Source organism: Marmota marmota, unplaced genomic scaffold, assembly GCF_001458135.2.
Source record: "Marmota marmota marmota unplaced genomic scaffold, marMar, whole genome shotgun sequence".
In the NCBI taxonomy this organism is placed as follows: Eukaryota; Metazoa; Chordata; class Mammalia; order Rodentia; family Sciuridae; genus Marmota; species Marmota marmota.
The window spans coordinates 27,262,500-27,282,576 of NW_025999977.1; the positions used below are offsets into that span (position 1 = coordinate 27,262,500).

General features: G+C 34.1%; 1 protein-coding gene across 7 annotated transcripts in view; it reads right to left on the reverse strand.

The window, feature by feature from the left end:
• The window catches only part of Eml4 (EMAP like 4), a 138,317-nt gene that overhangs the window by 61,561 nt on the left and 56,679 nt on the right, over window positions 1–20,077 (reverse strand). For all 7 annotated transcript variants that reach the window (XM_048804482.1, XM_048804479.1, XM_015479732.2 and 4 more), the window contains exons 2-3: window positions 13,524–13,706; window positions 1,549–1,678 (exon numbers count right to left, since the gene is read on the reverse strand). In XM_048804482.1, the coding sequence (XP_048660439.1) occupies window positions 1,549–1,678; window positions 13,524–13,706 (313 nt within the window). The remainder of the gene's footprint in view (window positions 1–1,548; window positions 1,679–13,523; window positions 13,707–20,077) is intronic.

Below are 20,077 nucleotides of genomic sequence, written 5' to 3' on the forward strand. Positions count from 1 at the left end.
TATTTTGTAATTTTACTATAAAGTACATAATCTATAAGGAAGTACATTCCAAAAATATTTTAATATACATAGTACACACAATTTAACTATCACATTATAGTAGTTTAAAATGTTATTTTTACAGTGACATTTCTTAATCTGATTCAGTTTTGATACCTTTTGGCTCCACAATGGCTACTATCTATTTCATGTTCAAATTTTTAAAAACCATATACTAAAAAATAAAAATTTACCTCAAAAACATCGGATTACCTTTCAAATTTAGAAGTTACTTTGTTCTTGGTTTTCTAACTAACCTAAATATGTGGGCCACTACTCTTATGTGGGCCCAGTATAACAAAAAGAGATTTTCTTTCTGGGTGTTTTGGTACTAGGGATTATTTAAAAGCAAAATATAAAGTCCCTGTGATATAAAGTAACAAAATCAGCTGGTCTTAGGTTATCAAATTGTTCCTGTGCATAATACTGATCACTATATAGCTATAGTACAACAGGTACCTATGAAATGGGCTGAAAGCAAACTGTTATTAGCTACAATATGAATATTTATTTAAAAATTTCTACTACAAATTCTACTATGAATTTTTTCCTAAAATGGACAGGTAACAAATTTTAGCATCCTTTAAAGAGCAAAGTCTAGATGCTGTCATGATGACTTCAACAATTAAATTCTAGGAGGAAGTTTTTAAAGGACTTACGATCTTGTTATTTCTTTATGACTCCTTTAGCTACCTGTTTGGTTAAACATCTACAATTCCACACTATGAAAAATTCAGTCACTGGTATTAGTTTATTGAGGTAAACATCTCCTATCAAAATATTGTTACATATTATTCTATTATTTAAGGTTTTTCTTCATGCATTCTATGGTCTCTCCAAACTCTATATGGAATAATTTGCTAGAAATTTTAAAAAAGGGAAAAGTCCTATAAGCAATTTTATTGCAACAAAAGATTCAACTGATTGATGAAAAGAACATACAGAATTCAAATCTATAATATACTGAAAATGTTATATTGTAGCAATTCCATAGCCTTCCTGACCAGCATCCCCCAACATGCAGACACAGACAAAAATAGGCACACAACATGTTATTATAATATTCTGAATTAAACCTTAATTTTATAGTTATGGTTAAAGAAAAAAGTTATTAACTTCCCACTAATGCAGACATATATCAAAGATTCTATTTTCCCCTTAAAATGTTTTATTAAATATATCACTTGCTAAGGAAATTTCACTTCCAGAATTTCATTAAATACAGAGATATTTATCAATAAATTCTTCCTGAAAAAAATTAAAAAGAAACCAGGAAATTAAATTGTTCTCTTTCCTTAGGAAGAAACAAAAATTTCCTTACTAAAATTTGACAGATAATGATGAATATAAATTCAATGTGCATAGATTAGATGTCTCATTCACAATTGAAAAATTCAAAGGACATGCTCACTTGAGTTACAAACAGCTCTATTTCATATTTTTTTCAAAAAAAGACTTGTATCACACATAATTTTGCATTTTTTTCCTTTTTTCTTTATAAATAGGTACCTTTTAGCAGCAGATGAGAGAGTTTCTTTTCTTGCAATTGAAACAGAACTGGTGTGACTTGTTTTTCTGTTCGTACCACTTCCATTGGTTATACAGGACATGGAAATAGCTTCTCGAAGGCTTGGTTGGCCTAAAAAAACAAAACAAAATAAAAAACTCATATCAAACTTCAAAATATTACAAAGATCAAAATTTTAAAAATTAAGTCCATTAGTGTTTAGAACCAGTGAGCAGACTGCCTCACTTGTATATAGGACATCATTATTATCACAAGATTTTTTTTTTTTTTTTTTTTGAGAGAGAGAGAGAGAGAGAGAGAGAGAAATTTTTTAATATTTATTTTTTAGTTTTTGGCGGACACAACATCTTTGTTTGTATGTGGTGCTGAGGATTGAACCCGGGCCGTACGCATGCCAGGGGAGCGCGCTACCGCTTGAGCCACATCCCCAGCCCACAAGATTTAATCCTATCAAAAAAGACCAATAGAGAGATGCTGAGTTGCTAAAAATGCAGCCTATTCCTCTTTCCTTTTGTGAGGCAATGCTGCTCATTTTCTTAGCAAAATGGTTTGCTTTCTAGGCATAGCAGCTTTAAAGCACATGATTCAAGGTTAGGTCTCAAATAAATCTCATATCATCAATCTTCAGAAATATATTTTTTGTTGAAATATATTTTAAATCCTAAAAATCATAATGTCAAATCTTAGAATGCTATTTCACATAAAAAGTCTAAATATATAAAGTAGTTTCTTTTCTTATAGAGAAGAATGAGTGAACCAAATGTATGGTGGGTAGATTGGTGTGATCAGGAGCAGTCTTATCACAAGATATGAAGTCATGTAGATTGATAATCAAAAGTATTACAATTTAGAAATAGAGAATACTTTTGATTTCTGAAGTCAGTTTTATCACATGCATTCATGTAAAATCTAACTTTTTGATTTGACCAATCTCATATTTGCTTTTCTTCACAAAAGCACACACACAAAATAAAACTTTTATATATAGGAACTAAAATACTTAACATTCTACAGTGCTCAATACATGGCAGTGTAACACTGCTGTTTTGACAATAAGCCACTGGGTTTTACTTGTATCATAATTACCATAATTATCATAATTACATCCTTAATATAGGCTCCTAGATCCTACCTCAAATTGAACGAATCAGTACAGGGAAAGGGGAAGACCTACGGCATTTGCTTTTTGAAACTTCTCATGAGAAATCTCACACATAATAACCCTCAAACCCCAAATGCTAATAACACTGGTCATTAGATTTAATTTTAGCATGCTAAATAAGTGACTTCGGGTATCAATGGCTCCTCTCCTCTGCCATGGTAAAACACTAATAACATAAAAATTCCACTTTTACCATTTAATAAGGTATAATTTATTTAGTATATTCACAATGTTGTTCAACCATCACTACTATCAACTTCCAGAACATTTTCATCATTCCAAATAGAAACCCTGTACCCACTAAACATTTACCCATCATTCCTTTCTTTCTCCTTCAAGCCCCTGTCAGCTATTAACCCTTTCTGTTTCCACAGATCTGTCTAATTCTGGATAATTTCTATACATGGAATCATACAATATTTTGTGTTCACACATGTATCAGCATATATAAATACTGTACTCTTTTTATAACTCAATAATATCTCATTGTGGGGGCTGGGGATTTGGCTCAGTTGGTAGAGTGCTTGCCTCACAGGCTCTGAGTTCAATACCCAGCACCACCAAAATCATCATCATCATCATCATCATCTCATTGTATGGATATACCACATTTTGTTTATCCATTCCTCTGCTGATGATAACCTGGATCTTCTACCTTTTGACTATTGTTAATATTGCCACCATGAACACTGTGTACAAGATGTCATCTGAACTTTTTTTTTTCCCCCCAATTCTTTTGAATATATGCCTAGGAGTGAAATTATTGGGTCATATGATTGTTCTATGTTTATTTTATTTTATTTTTGGTATTGAGGACTGAACCCCAGGGGTGTTTTACCTGTGAACAACACAAGTCCTTTTTATTTTTTGAGACAGTGTCTCACTAGGTTGCAATGGCTAACCTTGAACCTGTGATCTTCCTGCCTCAGTCACTCAAGCTGCTGAGATTTCAGACATATGCTACCACAATCAACAAATTACTTTATATTTAACTTAGTCACACAGTTGCTGTATCATTTTAAAATACTACCAGCAATGTATGAGGGTTCCAATTTCACCAAACCTTGCAGACATTTGCTATTTTCAATGTTTTAAAAAAACATACCACTTGAGGGAGTATCAAGTGTTATCTCATAACTTTTGGTTTTATGGATTCTATTGTTTGTCTATGCTCTACTTCATTTATTTTTGTTATAATTTTATTATTTCCACACACTTCTGTGATCTTGGGTTTTAGTTTTTTCTTCTTAGTTCCTTAAGATGTGACGTTGGTTTATTGATTTGAGATTTCTTCTTCTCTTCCTTTTTTTTTTTTTTTTAAATGCTGGGGATTAAACCCAAGGTCTTATACCTACTGAACTATACTCCCCGGCTTTCTTTTTTTTTTGTAGGCATTTACTGTGATAAATTTTCCTCCTAGCACTACTTTGGCTATATCAACACTTTTTGAAATATGATTTTCTTTTTATTACAGAAAAACCCATTAACCACTATAGAAATGTAGACATATGTACAAATGTATACATATATGCAAACTCACAGATATTACATATAGCTTGTAATTCACTTCCATTTCTCTTTCAATACCTCAAGTTTCATCTCAAAAGAGATTCATACTCTCATTAGGATAGGATAATAAACAAAACAACAAAAACACAGAAAAAAAGTAAGTATTGGCAAGGATTTGGAGAAACTGGAAACCTATGCACTACTAGTAAGAATATAAAATGATACAGCCACTGTAGGACACAGGATGGTGGTTTTTCAAACAATTAAATATACAATAATCATATGGCCTGGCAATTCCACTTTGGGTGTATATCCAAGAGATTTGAAATCAGGGACTCAAGCAGATTTGTAGAGGAAATCTTATAGGACAAGTAAGAAATGGCCAGTTAAAATGTGGCTGATACAAGGATCCTATTGTAGCATGTGTAAAGGAAGAGAAAGAACGTAAGAGCAAAGCCGGTATGTATGTATGTATGTATGTATGTGTGTGTGGCACTGGGTGGGCAGAGGTGGATGGAGAAGACCAAAACAAACAAACACACCAAAAAACCCCTTGATTATCATAACAGCATCATTCATAACAACTAAAAGGTACAAACAAATGTCCAAGGATGGATGAGTACATAATAAAATGTGCTATGTACATAACAATGGAATATTTTTAATCTTAAAAAGGAATAAAATTGTGCCAGGAATGGTGGTGCATTCTTGTAATCACAGGGAATTGGGGAAGCTAAGGCAGAAGGATAGCAAGTTTGAGGCCAGTCTCATCAAATTTAGCAAGACTCGTCTCAAAATAAAAAATAAAAAGGGATGGGGATATGGTCAGTTGTAAAGTGCCCCTAAGTTCAATCCCCAATACAAAAAAAAAAAAAAAAAGGAAAAAGAAAATTCTTAGTAAGACATCAGAAATCTTTTGCAATAGGCCCTACCTACCTAGGCTCACTTCTTGACACCCCTAATCTAACACCCTGTGCCTGTTTATTCTAAGCTCCTAAATGAAATACTTTAATTCTTCTACACTTTCATACTTGGATGGGCCTTCTTTCAAGCATATGCTTAGTCACCCCTACTTGCCTAAACTAACACATATTCATTATCCACCCACTCATTAAATATTTACTCAGGACTTACTGTGATCCTAGCCTTGCCTTTATAAAAGTGTCTGTACAAAGCAGCCACTGACATCACACAGTTCAAAATCTTCCAAGAGAAGCACATGAAAATGTGGTAAATACAGTAACAAAGTGATATATCAATGGGATATTGTGGAAGTACAAAGAAAGCACATATAATTTTGAAAGGATGATTAAGGACACAGAGCTCAAGCAAGGTTTCCTAGGGGAAATACAGAATGAAGTCTTAAAGGACAAGTAAGAAACAGCTAGTTGAAAGGTAGCTGATAAGATAGCAGGATCCTATTCTAGTATATGTAAAGAAAGAAAAAAATGTAAGAGCAAAGTGCAAAGCAGTGTGTGTGTATATATATGGGGCATTGGGTGGGCAGAGGTGGGTGGAGAAGACCAAAACAAACAAACAAAAAACTCTTTGATATGGCTAAACTATACAACAAGAGAGGTGTCTGAATAGGGAAGGCATGCCGGATTAGATCATAGAGACTTTGTATATAGATCCACTAAAGGGTTTTAAGTTGAAAAAAGACTTAGTTGGATTTGTGTTCCAGTGGGTATGTGAAGAGATTTCAGGGCAGTGGTCCAAAAATAAGGTTATGAGGACCTGAAATAAGAGCTGGTTAGCATGAATGAAAAGGAATAACAATTTTAAGAAATATGTAGAACTCAAAAGATGAGTTCAGTTTTTGGACATGAATTTTGAAGGACACAAGAGGACCAATCTAGTAAACAGATAATTCTTAAGCACAGCTATCTAGATCACAGGTATTGAGTAAATGGTACCAGTAAATAGCTATTAAGATCATGAAGATAAATGAGTGGCAATGTCACCTTTAACAAAGAACCTTCAATACCAGTTTGAGTTATGCATCTATCTAGGTGCTCCTACAGCATTCTTAATTTACCTTTATTAATATTAAATAATACAATTTTATAATTATTGACTTGTCTTCTTACTTTACCCGAATTTCTTTGGGGATAAAAAAAAAATTTTTTTTTTAGATCTCCAGTACCTAAAGCAGTGACTAGTATTCTGAAAAGATGAAAGGAAGATAAAACTTTCCATCAATTAAGTGGTACAGAGTAGTATTAATTACCAAGCACTTATTATTTGTTAGGTATTGTCCTAAGTATTTTATAATTGTAATCTCCTTTAATATTCTTTATCACAAGATTAAAAAGGATTTATTATTATCACAGTTTTACTGATGAAGAAACTGAAGTTCAGAGAATTTAGCATGCTCAAGGTTATACTGTAGTAGCCAAAGAAATTAAAATTTAAGTCTAGGTACAATAACCAGGAAGAAGAGAGAATTCAGCCATCTGAGTTGTGGCAGAAAAACAAATAGGAATTTGTTCTGGTTTGGATCTAAAATGTTCCTTTAAGTTAAAGGCTTAGTCCCCAAGTCAGCAGTATTTTTGAGATGGAGCTTTTGGAAGATGACTGGATCATGAAGGCTGTAATCTCATCCAATCTAATCAATTGATGAATTCATAATTTAATGAACTACTAGGAGAAATCTACAAGGTATGGCCTAGTTGGAGGAAGCAGGTCTTTGGCAGATGGGGGATATGTCCTTGAAGTCATTCTCATTCTCTCTCTCTCTCTCTCTCTCTCTCTCTCTCCCCTTTCCCTCCCCTCCCCATTTTTTTTTTCCTTGAATGCAAGACTCAAGCAAATGGGCTTTCTGACACTTTAGCCTGACAGTTCCTAAATATTAACTGATGAATTTCACAGTACTATAGACTCACAAAGCAAAGATTTACATATTATAAATCTCAAAATCTAAAATCCTTGTTACCCCCATACATAATATCTTTGTTTTTGCAAATTTTCCCATCTCTCCCTCTAAAGCAGTAATTTTCTTTTGTCACAATTTCCTACTTCTCTAATTTTCTTCTTCCTTCATTCAACTAGCTATTTATTGAGTCATTTAAAGGCTGGCTATGGTAGTAAGCAACTGTCCTTGTCTTTAAATAGTTTACAATCTAGTAGAAACAACATAAATAAATGCCAATAGAGATATACAAATAAAGTTTTAAAACAATTCTGAGACAAAAAATAGACAATTTATAGGAAATAATTAAAGAGGTCTCAAAGTTAGATGAAATTTTGATCAAAAGAAAGATAAAGATGATCCATGGAGAAAGAATTATAATGCTCAAAATCTTTTATATCAGATTCCTGATCACATGCTCAATGGCTTCAACTACATACCTCTTCTCGTTCACACTCTTCATTCTCAACCTCTTTGCCACCTTTATCTTATTTCATTCTTTGAGAAGACTAAAGACTAACATATACTCCATCAAATTTTATCTTCTCCATTTGGAACTATATACCCTTCTCATTTCCTCTTTTCTCACGTGAAGATGTTAGTCCTTTCAACTCCTTACTACGATTTTTTTAAAGTATATTTTGACTGAAAATGACAATGCAGGCATTTGACTCTCAGAGCAATGAAACCCTGTAAATGGTAATTACTACCTGGTCTGAGGCAATCTATACACAAAAGGCAACCTAGAAGTCTCTGAGGTAATCAGGACTCATTCCCTCATGCCCTATCAAAATTATCAGTTATTTTACCTGAATGGTTCCAGCAAGGAGATTTATACCTTCCCAATCTGAAAATTTTAATTTACTTAACAACCTTCACAGCAAAACCTAACAATCTCTACCTTCTCCCAAATGTTATTTGGGATAGGGGCCAAATAATACAGAACTGTCTTCACATTATCTCACCAGAAACTATATAATTGGGAACATTGCTTTTGGAGAATTGACCCCTATATTTTAAAACTAAGTTCTTTTATTTCTCCAGTGGCAATTACAATGCTTCTTATCTTTGATTTACCAACAGTTTCCGGATTTAAATTACTAGTTACTACCTTTAGATAGGTAAATATGACTCTTTTACCTCTGCAAAATTATGTACTAACAGCTTATCTTCACATAATGCCACTAGGTTGTAGTCTCAAATTACATTCATTTGTTCACCCCCAAAAGGTCCTAATGGGTTTCCCAGGCACCAGCTGTTGTATAATTTGTCTTCCTGGCAGTTAGAACTGCTAAAATGTTCCCTGGGCCTTCCTTTATGTTCCAAAGTACAGGTACATATTTTTTTTCTTTTGGCAAAAATTCAACTGCAACTGGTGCATATATTATGAACACATGCTGTCAAAAGGAAAGAATTCTCTGACAGAGAAGGTATATGAGAAATTTAAATGATAAACCACCTTAAAAGGTAATGGGAAAAATTTATATCTCAGTTAAGTGTCTGGCACAATATACTTTAGAAAAATATGAGGCTTAGTTTTTAATAGTTTTGGCACATGGAAAAAGATAAACTAAAAGAGAACTAAATATAATGAAGTGACTAGTTAGGTGTGTTTCTGATTTGGGCATTTACTGAATGGCAATATTACTATGATGTGATATAGAATATCATGAAGCCATTAAAACACAGACATCATTAACATTTAGTTTGATCCATACTTGAAGCCAAGTCATATTATCACCATTTAACAAAATTATTTAACAGTTGTCGTCAGCAGTGGGAAAGCTGACCTATCCTTCTAATCACAGCATCATAAAAGGGTTCCACTCGATCTACCTGTAGGGGTTTGTTTAGTCTGACTGCCTATATATATAAAATAGAAAATGTATACTTTATGATTATGATAATGATGATCACTGCTCTGTCGATGATTTATGTGAAAGTGAATAGTCAGCTAAGTGCAGTGGCACACACCTTTAATCCTAGCAACTCCTCAGGAGGCTGAAGCAGAAGGATTTCAAGTTTGAGGGCAGCCTCATGCTGTCTCAAAGAAAAAAATGAAAAAAAAAAACTGGGAATGTAGCTCAGTGGTAAAGCACCCAGGGTTTAATCCCCAGTATCATCTTCCCCCTACCCCCCCCCTCAAAAAAAAGAAAAAAAGAAAGTGAATACAGTCAGCCTTCCATACCTATGGGAGACTGGTTCCAGAAGCATGCCCATCCCCAAATCTACAAATGCTCAAGTCTCTTATATAAAATGGTGTGATATATGCATATAACCTATGCATATCCTTCCATATACTTTAACTGGGGGTGGTTGTAGTGAGGTACTAGGGATTGAACTCAGAGGCACTAGACCACTGAGCCACATCCCCAGTCCTATTTTGAATTTTATTTAGAGACAGAGTCTTGCTGAGTTACTTAGCACCTCACTCTTGCTCAGGATGGCTTTGAACTTGAAATCCTCCTGCCTCAGCCTCCCCAGAATGCCTGGGATTACAGGCATGCAACACTGCACCCAGTTCTTCCACATACTTTAAATCATCTCTACATTACTTAAAATACTCAATACAACATAAATGCTAGATAATAGGTGTTATACTGTATGGAATAATGACAACAAAAAAAGTCTATATGTGTTTAGCCAGGCATGGTTTTGTTCACCTGTGAAAAATTTTGATCTGTGTTTAACTGAATCCATAGATGTAGAACCCACAGAGAGAATTTTTAAGTATCTTCAGTCTTTTCTAACTTCACAAGGGATTAAAAAAAAAAAATCACATGAAATAAAATGGTTATGACTTTACTTTTGAAAGGGAAAAATATAAATCTTTACAAAGCATTTTAAATAAGTATTTTATAAAATTTTTCATTTATTTGAAAATACTTTGCTTGAAAGGTTTATACCAAATATTGTACCCTTAACATGTTAATCCTGTTTAATGTTAAAACAGTTGACCTATTTTTATGCTATACACAAATGGCAATAGTGAACAGTCACTTAATATTTTTTCCAAGTACTTCTATAGTATACCACATATAAACTCTAAGACAAAGAGCTGCCAATAATAAAATAATAAAATTTTAAATGGGGTATTTCTCTCAGTTTTTTTTTTTTTAAAGAGAGAGGGAGAGAGAGAAAGAATTTTAATATTTATTTTTTAGTATTTGGCGGACACAACATCTTTGTTTGTATGTGGTGCTGAGGATCAAACCCGGGCCACACGCATGCCAGGCGAGCACGTTACCGCTTGAGCCACATCCCCAGCCCCATTCTCTCAATGTTTTAATATCAATATTAGAAAACATATTAGGCAAATTTTCCACTAAAAGGGAATGAATGATACTAGTGGACCCCATTTTATGTGAAATAAAATATATCACATTAGCATGTTTATAAGAATAGTAATCAAAGCAAAACATGAAGTAGAATTTTAGAATCAAATGAAAGAAATTCAACATATCTTTAATTAATAAGAATTAGGTTGATATTACATGAAAATTAAAAGTTCCAATGCTGAAGCTACAGGTGGTTCTGTGGCTCCTCCAGAAGTGAATAATTCACTACTGATAAGTCGTTACAAAGGAATTATGATTAAAGACAACTAGAAAAGGACTAGAAACAACAACTTGCAAAAAAGTTCCTAGGGAAAAGGAATTATAGGGCTGCGGTTGTAGCTCAGTGGTAGAGCGCTTGTCTCACATGTGTGAGACCTTGGGTTCAACCCCCAGCACCATGTAAAAATAAAAATGAAAATATTGTGTCCATCTACAACTAAAAACAATATTAGAAAAAAAAGGAACTATAGCTATTTAACTGTATTCACATTTTTATGACACTGAGAATTAGGTCTAAGTAACTGAGGTATCATACAAAATGTTGTGTATCTGTTAAATTTTTAAAAAGCAGTCTTTACATTTCCCTTAAATTTTTCAGAATTTTCGTTACTGAAGTACTTTAGTAAACAAAAAAATGAGTTAAAAATTCTTTAAATTTTCCTCAATTACAATGTACTGTTATTTCAGCATAACCAAAACATTTTAAGTGTTTTTAAAGACTAACAAAACTATTTTAAAACACTTTTTAAAAAAAAGTTGTATAAAAATTCTCAACATCACAAATTATCAGGAAAATGCAAATCAAAATCAGCAAAATAAACAAAACAGCAATGAGGTAACATCTCACCCATTTAGCATGGCTATTATATTAAAAAATAATAATATTAATAAATGCTGGCAAGGAGGCAAAAAAAGGGAAACTCTCAAAAACTGCAGGTGAAAATGCAGACATTAAGGAAAACAATATGGTGGGGTTCCTTAACAAAACTGCCGTACGATCCAGCAATCCCACCTACAAGTATATGTCCAAAGGAAATAAAATCCATATGTTGAAAAAACATCTACACTCACATGTTTACTGTAGTATCATTCACAACAGCTAAGATATGGAATAAACTTAGGGGTATATTGATAGATGAATGGTTAAAGAAAATGCAGTATGTGTCTGTGTATATACATACATGTGCGTGTGTTTACACACACACACACACACAGGAATATTATTCAGGCATAAAACAAATGAAATACTTTCCTTTATAGCAACATGGATGGAACTGGGGAACATTATTTTAAAGTGAGATAAGCTAGACACAGAAAGATACTGCACATTCTTACATATATGTGGAAACTAAAATAATTGATCTCAAAGAAGAACAGGGTAGAATTTGGTTACCAGAACCTGGGAAGAATTTGGGGAGGGAGGAATAGTGTTAATGGTGCAGCTGGGTTGGCAGAATGATTTAATGCACAGGAGGATAACTTTGGTGAACAACAATTAATTGAATGTTTCAAAATAGCTACTAGACTCACAAATTAAAAGTAGCCTCCAATTTAATATTCTCTTCTAGCTACTATGATCAATCAAGTTTAAGAGTAGCTATATTTACTGCTCTAAATTCCACAATTCTCAATTGCAGCTTCCCAAAATACCAGAATTTGATTTTCAACCTTATTACTCCAATAAAATTTTACCTTGAAGATGTTTCTAATACTCTTACTATGAATGCCAAATCAAATGGTCACTTCTAAGACTTTATTTGACCCCTCTATAGCAGCTGGCAACATGAAACACTCTTGTTATGCTGAAATGTTGGAGCTTCTAAATGGAACTATGCTGGACTTTCATTTCATTTTATATCTTCTTTCTATTACGCCAACTGTCATCCATGAGCTGAACAGGCCCAAATTCTTTTGGCTAGCCAAGACTAACATGTGCACCAGAACTGGAATTTAGTTATCAATATGTACATATTCATACACCATATTCATATACCGCAAACTCAATATTCAAAAACTGAATTCATAATCTTTCTTCCTCCTCATATCTGGTTAACTGTATCATCTTTTATCTAGCTGGAATTTAGAATGAGACTTTTCTCTAGGTTTATAATTTATACTGGCTTATTGCAGTAGGTAAGCCAATTCAAATCCTTCCTTTCCCATTGTTAAAATAAGGGCAATCATGCCACTCCCCATCTAGTCTACCTGGAAATCAGTAAAAGATGTGAATTATGTTTAAATGCTTGATCAATCTGAAAGAATTCAAAATTCTTTCTTGATGCTTAAAAAAAGAAAAAAGTTACATGTGGTCAACCTCAGAGCAACAGGATGCTAGGAACTGTTTCTTTCAACCTTGAAGCTCATAGTATCTAGAAGTTAAAAATTCCATTGTATTGGGGTTGGTAATAAGTATCATAGCTTAAATTAATTTTTTCAGGATTATTAATTATTATTATTAATTTATCAATGGACAGATGACCAAAAGAGATTAGAATAAAGCTATTTAAACTATAATCATTTAAAATCATGTTTCTGTAATAACAGGATTTTTTTAATATATATGAACATATGACATCTACTTGTTATGTTTAAGATAGAATGGGAGACATAAAAAGAAGATTCAGTTCTTGCCCTCAATAAATTGTTATCTAGTTGGAAGATACTAACTTCACAGTAACAGTATGCCATAAAAGCATATAAGTGCCATCAGTACTATTATACAAACATTTCCAAATTAAGAAGCATAAGATGCTAAGAGCAAGGCCCTGCTTCAAAATAAAAAATAAAAAGGGCTTGGTATGTGGCTCAGCGGTCAAGTGCCCCTGGGATCAATCCCTGGTATCACCTCCCCCACCCCCGCCCCCCAAAAAAAGTAAATAAAATAATAGACTTAAGTTGCAGAATTTCTTGGGAAAAAGAAACAAACTATAATCAGGTAATGCAACAGAAAAAAGACGTTTATATTCCCAATTAAATTTTCAAATAAAATGTTGCATAAAGCAAGACTCTCCCTACTTCACAACCCCCCTTACTTACCTTTACTCGGGACTGATTTTTTCACTGAGGCCACATGATCTTCAGAGATTGCAAGACGCCTCAAAACATCAGCGAGAGCTGCCTTTAGCACAGTGATTTCATCTTCTTGTTGTTGAACTCGTAATTCAAGAGCTGAGAGGCGATCTTGAACATCCGAAGTACTTGCAGCAGAAATACTATCATCTAAAAAATAAAATATTGAACATTTAAAAGATATTCTGCTTAAGAAAGAATCTCTTTCTTGTAAGAAAAACTATACCAAGGTAAGTTTGGCTTTTTTTGTTTGTTTGATAGTAGGAATTGAATCCAGGGACACTTTTAATGGTGAGCTACATTCCTAGTCCTTTTTATTTTGAGACAAGGACTTGCCAAGGTACTGAGAGTCTGCCTAAATTGCTATAGCTGGCCTTGAACTTGCAATCTCCTGTCTCAGCTTCCTGGGTTGCTGGGATCAGATGCATGCCACTGGGCCCAGCCCAAGGTAAATCTTTTTAAAAAGATGATAAAAATTAAAACAAGGACAACTCCAACATGTTTACACAGAATTACTATATAGATTAACATCTATAAAGATTTTCATAGTATTTTAACTAATTTAAAATAATAATAAAAGTTTTTAAATTTGTCAAATAATTAAAATGATGAAAATCTTTCCCAAGGTCAAGCCTCTTCCTCTTTTTATGTGGTACTGGGGATCAAAGCAGGGCCTCATGCATAAAAGGCAGGTACTCTACCACTGAGCTATAACCCTCACCCCAATTTTCCCCTATTTTTACACTATCCCCTTAGTTGGTTTTCTCACCAAAATGTTCTCTAAATATGTCAAAATTTGAGTTAAGAAGGGGGGGTGACCTCCAATTCTATCATCATAACATTATGAAGCAGTAAACAATATTCATGTTGAAGATCATATATATCAACAAGCTTCCCAGACATATTTCCATGACAATCTGATACTGAAGGAAAGATGGGTTTTAAATTTAATTCAGATGCCAAGTTCTGATTCTGTATTACAGTGACTTTGGCTCTCTGAGCCTCAATGTCTTCACCTTTAAATGGGATTGCTCTAATGAAGACATTTACATAGTACAAAAGGTATAATTTGAGAGCTTTGACTACATTCACTGTACAAGGCAGACAAAAATCTATGGCATGCTTAAGAAAAGAACGGGTAAGAACAATTCAGTCTCTCACCTTAGAATTTTTATATGTGATATCTTTCATTTCCATGGTAGTTAAGCTCAATTCTAGTTGATCCATACTGTTAGACCATGATCACTATTATTTCTTCCCAAAATGCTTTTCTATTTTCTGTCTAATAGGAAAAAAAGCAGACTTCCTCTTTTGTGAAGCAACATTTGGGGAGAATGGGGGTGTACAAGGGATTGAATCCAGGGTGCTTAACTACCAAGCCACATCCCAGCCCTTTTTAATATTTTATTTAGAGACAGGGTCTCGCTAAGTTGCTAAGTGCTGAGGCTGGCTTTGAACTTTTGATCCTCTTGCCTCAGCCTCCTAAGTTACAGCACTGCACCTGGCATGAGGCAACATTTTTTTTTTCCTGGTTGTATATAAAGTATATTCACACCAATTTGTGTCTTCATTCATGTACTTTGGAGTTCATCACATTCCACCATCATTTCTAACCCCTTGCCCCCTCTCTTCCCCTCCAACCACTCTGTCCTATCTAGAGTTCATCTATTTCTCCCATGCTCCCTCTCCCTACCCCACTATGATTCAGTCTCCTTATTATCAGAGAAAACATATGGCATTTGGTTTTTGGGGATTGGCTAACTTTACTTAGCATTATCTTCTTCAGCTCCATCCATTTACCTGCAAATGCCATGGTTTTATTCTCTTTTATTGCTGAGTAACATTCTATTGTGTATATATGCCACATTTTTTTATTCATTCATCTACTGAAAGGCATCCAGGTTGGTTCCACAGTTTAGCCATTGTGAATTGTGCCATAGCAGCACAATTTTTAAGGTCCTATTTGGGTTGCCAACTTATGATGCCTCATACCCACTTCTACCACCCCATAAAAGAGGTTGAACAATATTAGACGGCCTTTTTAAGGTTATAATACTAAGTTTTAAGGTTATAATACTAAGTTTTAGTATCAATTCACTACTATCAATTTCAAATGGTTCAATCTAATATTACTGTAAGAGTAGTTATGAGATATTAAGACAAATGGAGACTTGCTAAATTTCCGAGAGAGAGAGGTGTAGCCCATTTTCCCTCTTGGTTCACTGAGAGGCTCACTGTAAAGATATAGCCCTAGGACTGCTGGTAGTAAAGAAACTCTTGACTACCCTGAGTTCCAATTCTAGCCTCTGAAACCTTGGATCTATTTTCACAACCAGTCTAGTGGTCTGGCACAATGGCGCGTGCCTCTAATGCAAGCAACTCAGGAGGCTGAGGCAGGAGAATTGCAAGTTCAAAGTCAGTCTCAGCAACTTAGTGACAGCCTAAACAACTTAGTGAGACCCTATCTCAAAATAAAAAAAGGACTGAAGATGTGGCTTGGTGGTTAAGCATCGTCGGGTTCAATCCCTGGTACACAGAGACACACACAGACACAGAAAGAACCAGTCTAGTACTCTTCCCAGCTAATTATGTAATCTAACAAATTGACTCTTTGCAAGCTATCACTCTTGTAAAAGTCAAAGGTCCCGATCAAGTCAGTAATCTATGTGAATATGCCTAAACTGTTCTCCATTTATGAAAGATGAGCTGTAATTTAATAAATACATAATCTGCTTAATTCTTTTGGGAAGCAGGGCATGGTGGTACAGCCTGTAATGCCAGGAACTCAGACGGCTGAGGTAGGAAAATTGAAAGTTCGAGTTCAGCCTAGGCAACTTAGCAAGACCCTGCCTCAAAATAAAAAAGGCTGGGGATCTAGCTCCATAGTAGAGCACCCTTGGGTTCAATCCCCAGTACCCAACCCTGAAATCTTTTGGGAAGCCAGAAGAGCCTAGTGTTAAGATTATCAGACTATAAAGTTAAGGTTATAATACTAAGTTTTAGTATCAACTTAATGTTTATCTTTGGCAAGTCACTTAAGTTTTATGGACTCTGATTTTATTTTCTTTTTAATGACTAAGGTTTTTATTTTGTGAAACATGAAAGGTGATTCCACTTGTAAAAATCCTACCCCAACTTGATAGACACTGTGGAAGGACCCAAGGAAATTTTTCAAAGACTATAATAAGCCACAAAGTTAACTATTAAAAATGTCCTGTGTTTGTATCATATCTTTCATATTTATTACCTCATCCCCTTCCTACACAGTCTATATTTTATATTTGAGGAAACAGCTCAAGAAATTAAGTAACTTGCCGAAGGTCACCAAACCAGTATTACGTAAGACTCAAACACAAGTCTCTTGACTCCCAATTTAAATGCCCTTTATTTTATTTCTTGCCATGTTCTAATAATAATCACAAGAAGATTAAGTAAATGTAACTTTTTCACAAAGTCATTGGAGTTTAAACTACTGAATGATATCAACATATTTTTATTTTAAAAAGGTCATTTGGCTGTGTTGTGTGAGAGTGGACTGGTACAGACTAAGAATAAATGCAAGAAGTCCAGACAGGGGGCTGCTGCAATAACCCATACAAAAGGTGATGGTTTCCTCAGTTAGGGTGAACAAATATGGACAAATATGTCTGCTACCTCAATATAAGTATTATTAGAATACCTCCCTCTTTCACTCACAAGTTGTCTAGTTCAGATGACCAATTAAAGGATTATTTTCACTAAAGCAAAAGCAATAGAAGTTAAAAGGAGCAGAGAAGTATGTCTCTGCAATTTCTGATAGCTCTAAATCTCTGTAATTCCTTCCTGTCTAAATCTCAGTTCTTAACATTTTCAGGGGCATGAATCTGAGAATCTGTAAAAGCTTTGATAAAATAGTACATTTTGGTGTTTCAATGAATAAGTCTGCTTGCTTTTTACTGGCTATAACTAGTTTACCCACATTTAATCTCCTCATGCTAATTAATTCTTACTGCCATATAGGTAGGGTTCCATTAAGTTACTATTCCATAGTGATGTTCTTACTGCCCTGTTGATTACTGCCACAAAATCAGAAATGGCCTAAAGTCCACAGAATACTATGCAACAATAAAAAAGTAGGTATATAAGCTAAAATTCTAAAAGATCTGTAAGACAATTTAAGTGAAATAAGCAAACTGCAAAGCAATATATACTGAATGACTTACTAAAACGAACACACATGCACTGAAAACACCTCTAAAAAAATAAATAAATAAAGCAGGCATGCCTCTAAGCCCACCTACCACAAAGACAGAAGCAGGAGGGTCACAAGTTCCTGTCTAGCCCAGGCAACTTAAACTTAGCGAGATCTTGTCTCAGAAATTAAAAGGGCTATAGATGTAACTCAGTGGTAGGGGCATCCCTAGACTTAATACCCTATACCATAAAATGGGGGGAAAAGTAAACAACAATTAAAAAAAAAAAACAAACCCAAACCTTCATATTTATATAGATATGCAATACACACAGAAAAAGCACATATTTCAAACTGGTAATTGGGTTACCTCTGATTTGGAAGATAAGATTAGAAGGGTGGGAATAAAATGAAAATTTTGCCTTTCGGCTTAAGTAACTCTAAATTATTCGAATTCCACAATACAAGGGTATCATGTGTTAATTATGCACTTCATTTAAGTTAAAAAGCACTGCCTCTAAACCTTGAGTTCTTTTTTTTTTCACCTTTTCTTTTTTTTTTTTTAAGAGAGAGTGAGAGAGATAGAGAGAGAGAGAGAATTCCAATATTTATTTTTTAGTTATCTGCAGACACAACATCTTTGTTTGTATGTGGTGCTGAGGATCGAACCCGGGCCGCACGCATGCCAGGCAAGCGCGCTACCGCTTGAGCCACATCCCCAGCCCTAAACCTTGAGTTCTTAAGACAACTTTTCACTAGGCACAGTGAAAAAAGAACAATATAATAAAACAATTAACTTAAACTTGCATTCAGAGATTACTAAAGCTAGAACAAAAACTATTTTTGAAGTCCAACAATCTTCTTCATCATTTTATAGACAAGCAAGTACACCAAGCTCTTTAGAAATTAGGTAAATTTACCATGGTCAAACAGCAAATTGAGATTAGAACTTCTGCTGATGACTCTGTTCCATTGCTCCCTTTTCATTTTGAAAACTCCTCTTCCAATCTTAACGTACCACACTCTCATTCACGATAAACGTTTTAGGAATACATCTGTACAGTAAATAGAATATATCCTTTTATACTATTTTTTTTGGGGGGGGGGGCACTAGGAATTGAACCTAGGGCTCTTTATCACTGAGCTATATCCACTGTCTTTTGTTTTTCAATTTGAGACAAGGCTTACTAAATTACTTAGAGCTTCACTGAGTTGCTGAGTCTGGTCTCAAGCTTGCGATCCTCCTGTGTCAACCTCAGAAGTCACTTGAGATTATAGGCATATAGCCTGCACTCACTTATATTCCTTTTTCTTAATGTAAGTATATTCATTCCCTTTCCTTACTTCATGGCAATCCCTTGTTTTGTTTTGCTCCTTCTCAAAATAGTTTCTAGATTCAGGGTTAAAATACAAACAACAAATGAATTCTCAAGAAAGGTAAAACTAATGAGAAAAGAAAAGAGGAGGAAGAGGAGAACTATGAATCTCTTACTCATCAGTCTATTTACTGGCTTAAGTAAATTTCTTTTATTAGAGGCATAAACAAATTTATATGTAACTTGTAAACTTTAATATTCAATATTATCATTTTAAAAATCCAATGACAGCCATTCATTAACTGAATCACAGTTAACCTGTTTTCTGAATGGTCAAGAAATGTGTTACCTTTACAGAGATAAATACACTACATTTTATTCTAAGTATCTAGAAGGTGACAATACAATATTGTACTAGAATTTTGAATTTTAAGTAACTCTTAATTTTAAGTAACACCTTTTGAATTTTAAGTAACTCTTTCTAAAATGGAATGCTATACTTGCTTTTTTCCTAATAGAGGCATACAATTATAACCATTTCTTGATGATTCAGTCTCCATTTAGACTATTAATTACTATGCTGCAAGTACTGTGATAAAATGATGCCCTAGAGGCTATTACATGTCTAATTAAATAAGTGAATAACTGAATAGTTTCTAGTCTTTCTTTATACCTTTTCTCCTTATCGCTTTGCAGTTAGAATTAACTTGCCCATTTATAACAATGCTCCCTTCCAATTTAATTTCCTATATTATGGAATATTTGGTAACTAACCTTTATATGAAGAGAAAAAATGTCTCTGAAAGGAGGACCTTTCTATTTAAAAATTACATATGCATGTATACATGCACATGTATATATACACTTAATTTTATGTGAATGTATACATGCATGTATATGTGAGCATGCGCGTGCACACACACACATTAATTAAGTAGAAATGTCCTTCCCTTACAAATGAGCTTACTGAAATCTTGAGAATTAACCAAGATTGTGCAGCTAGTAAGATGGAGAGCTGGGATCTAACCCAAGTC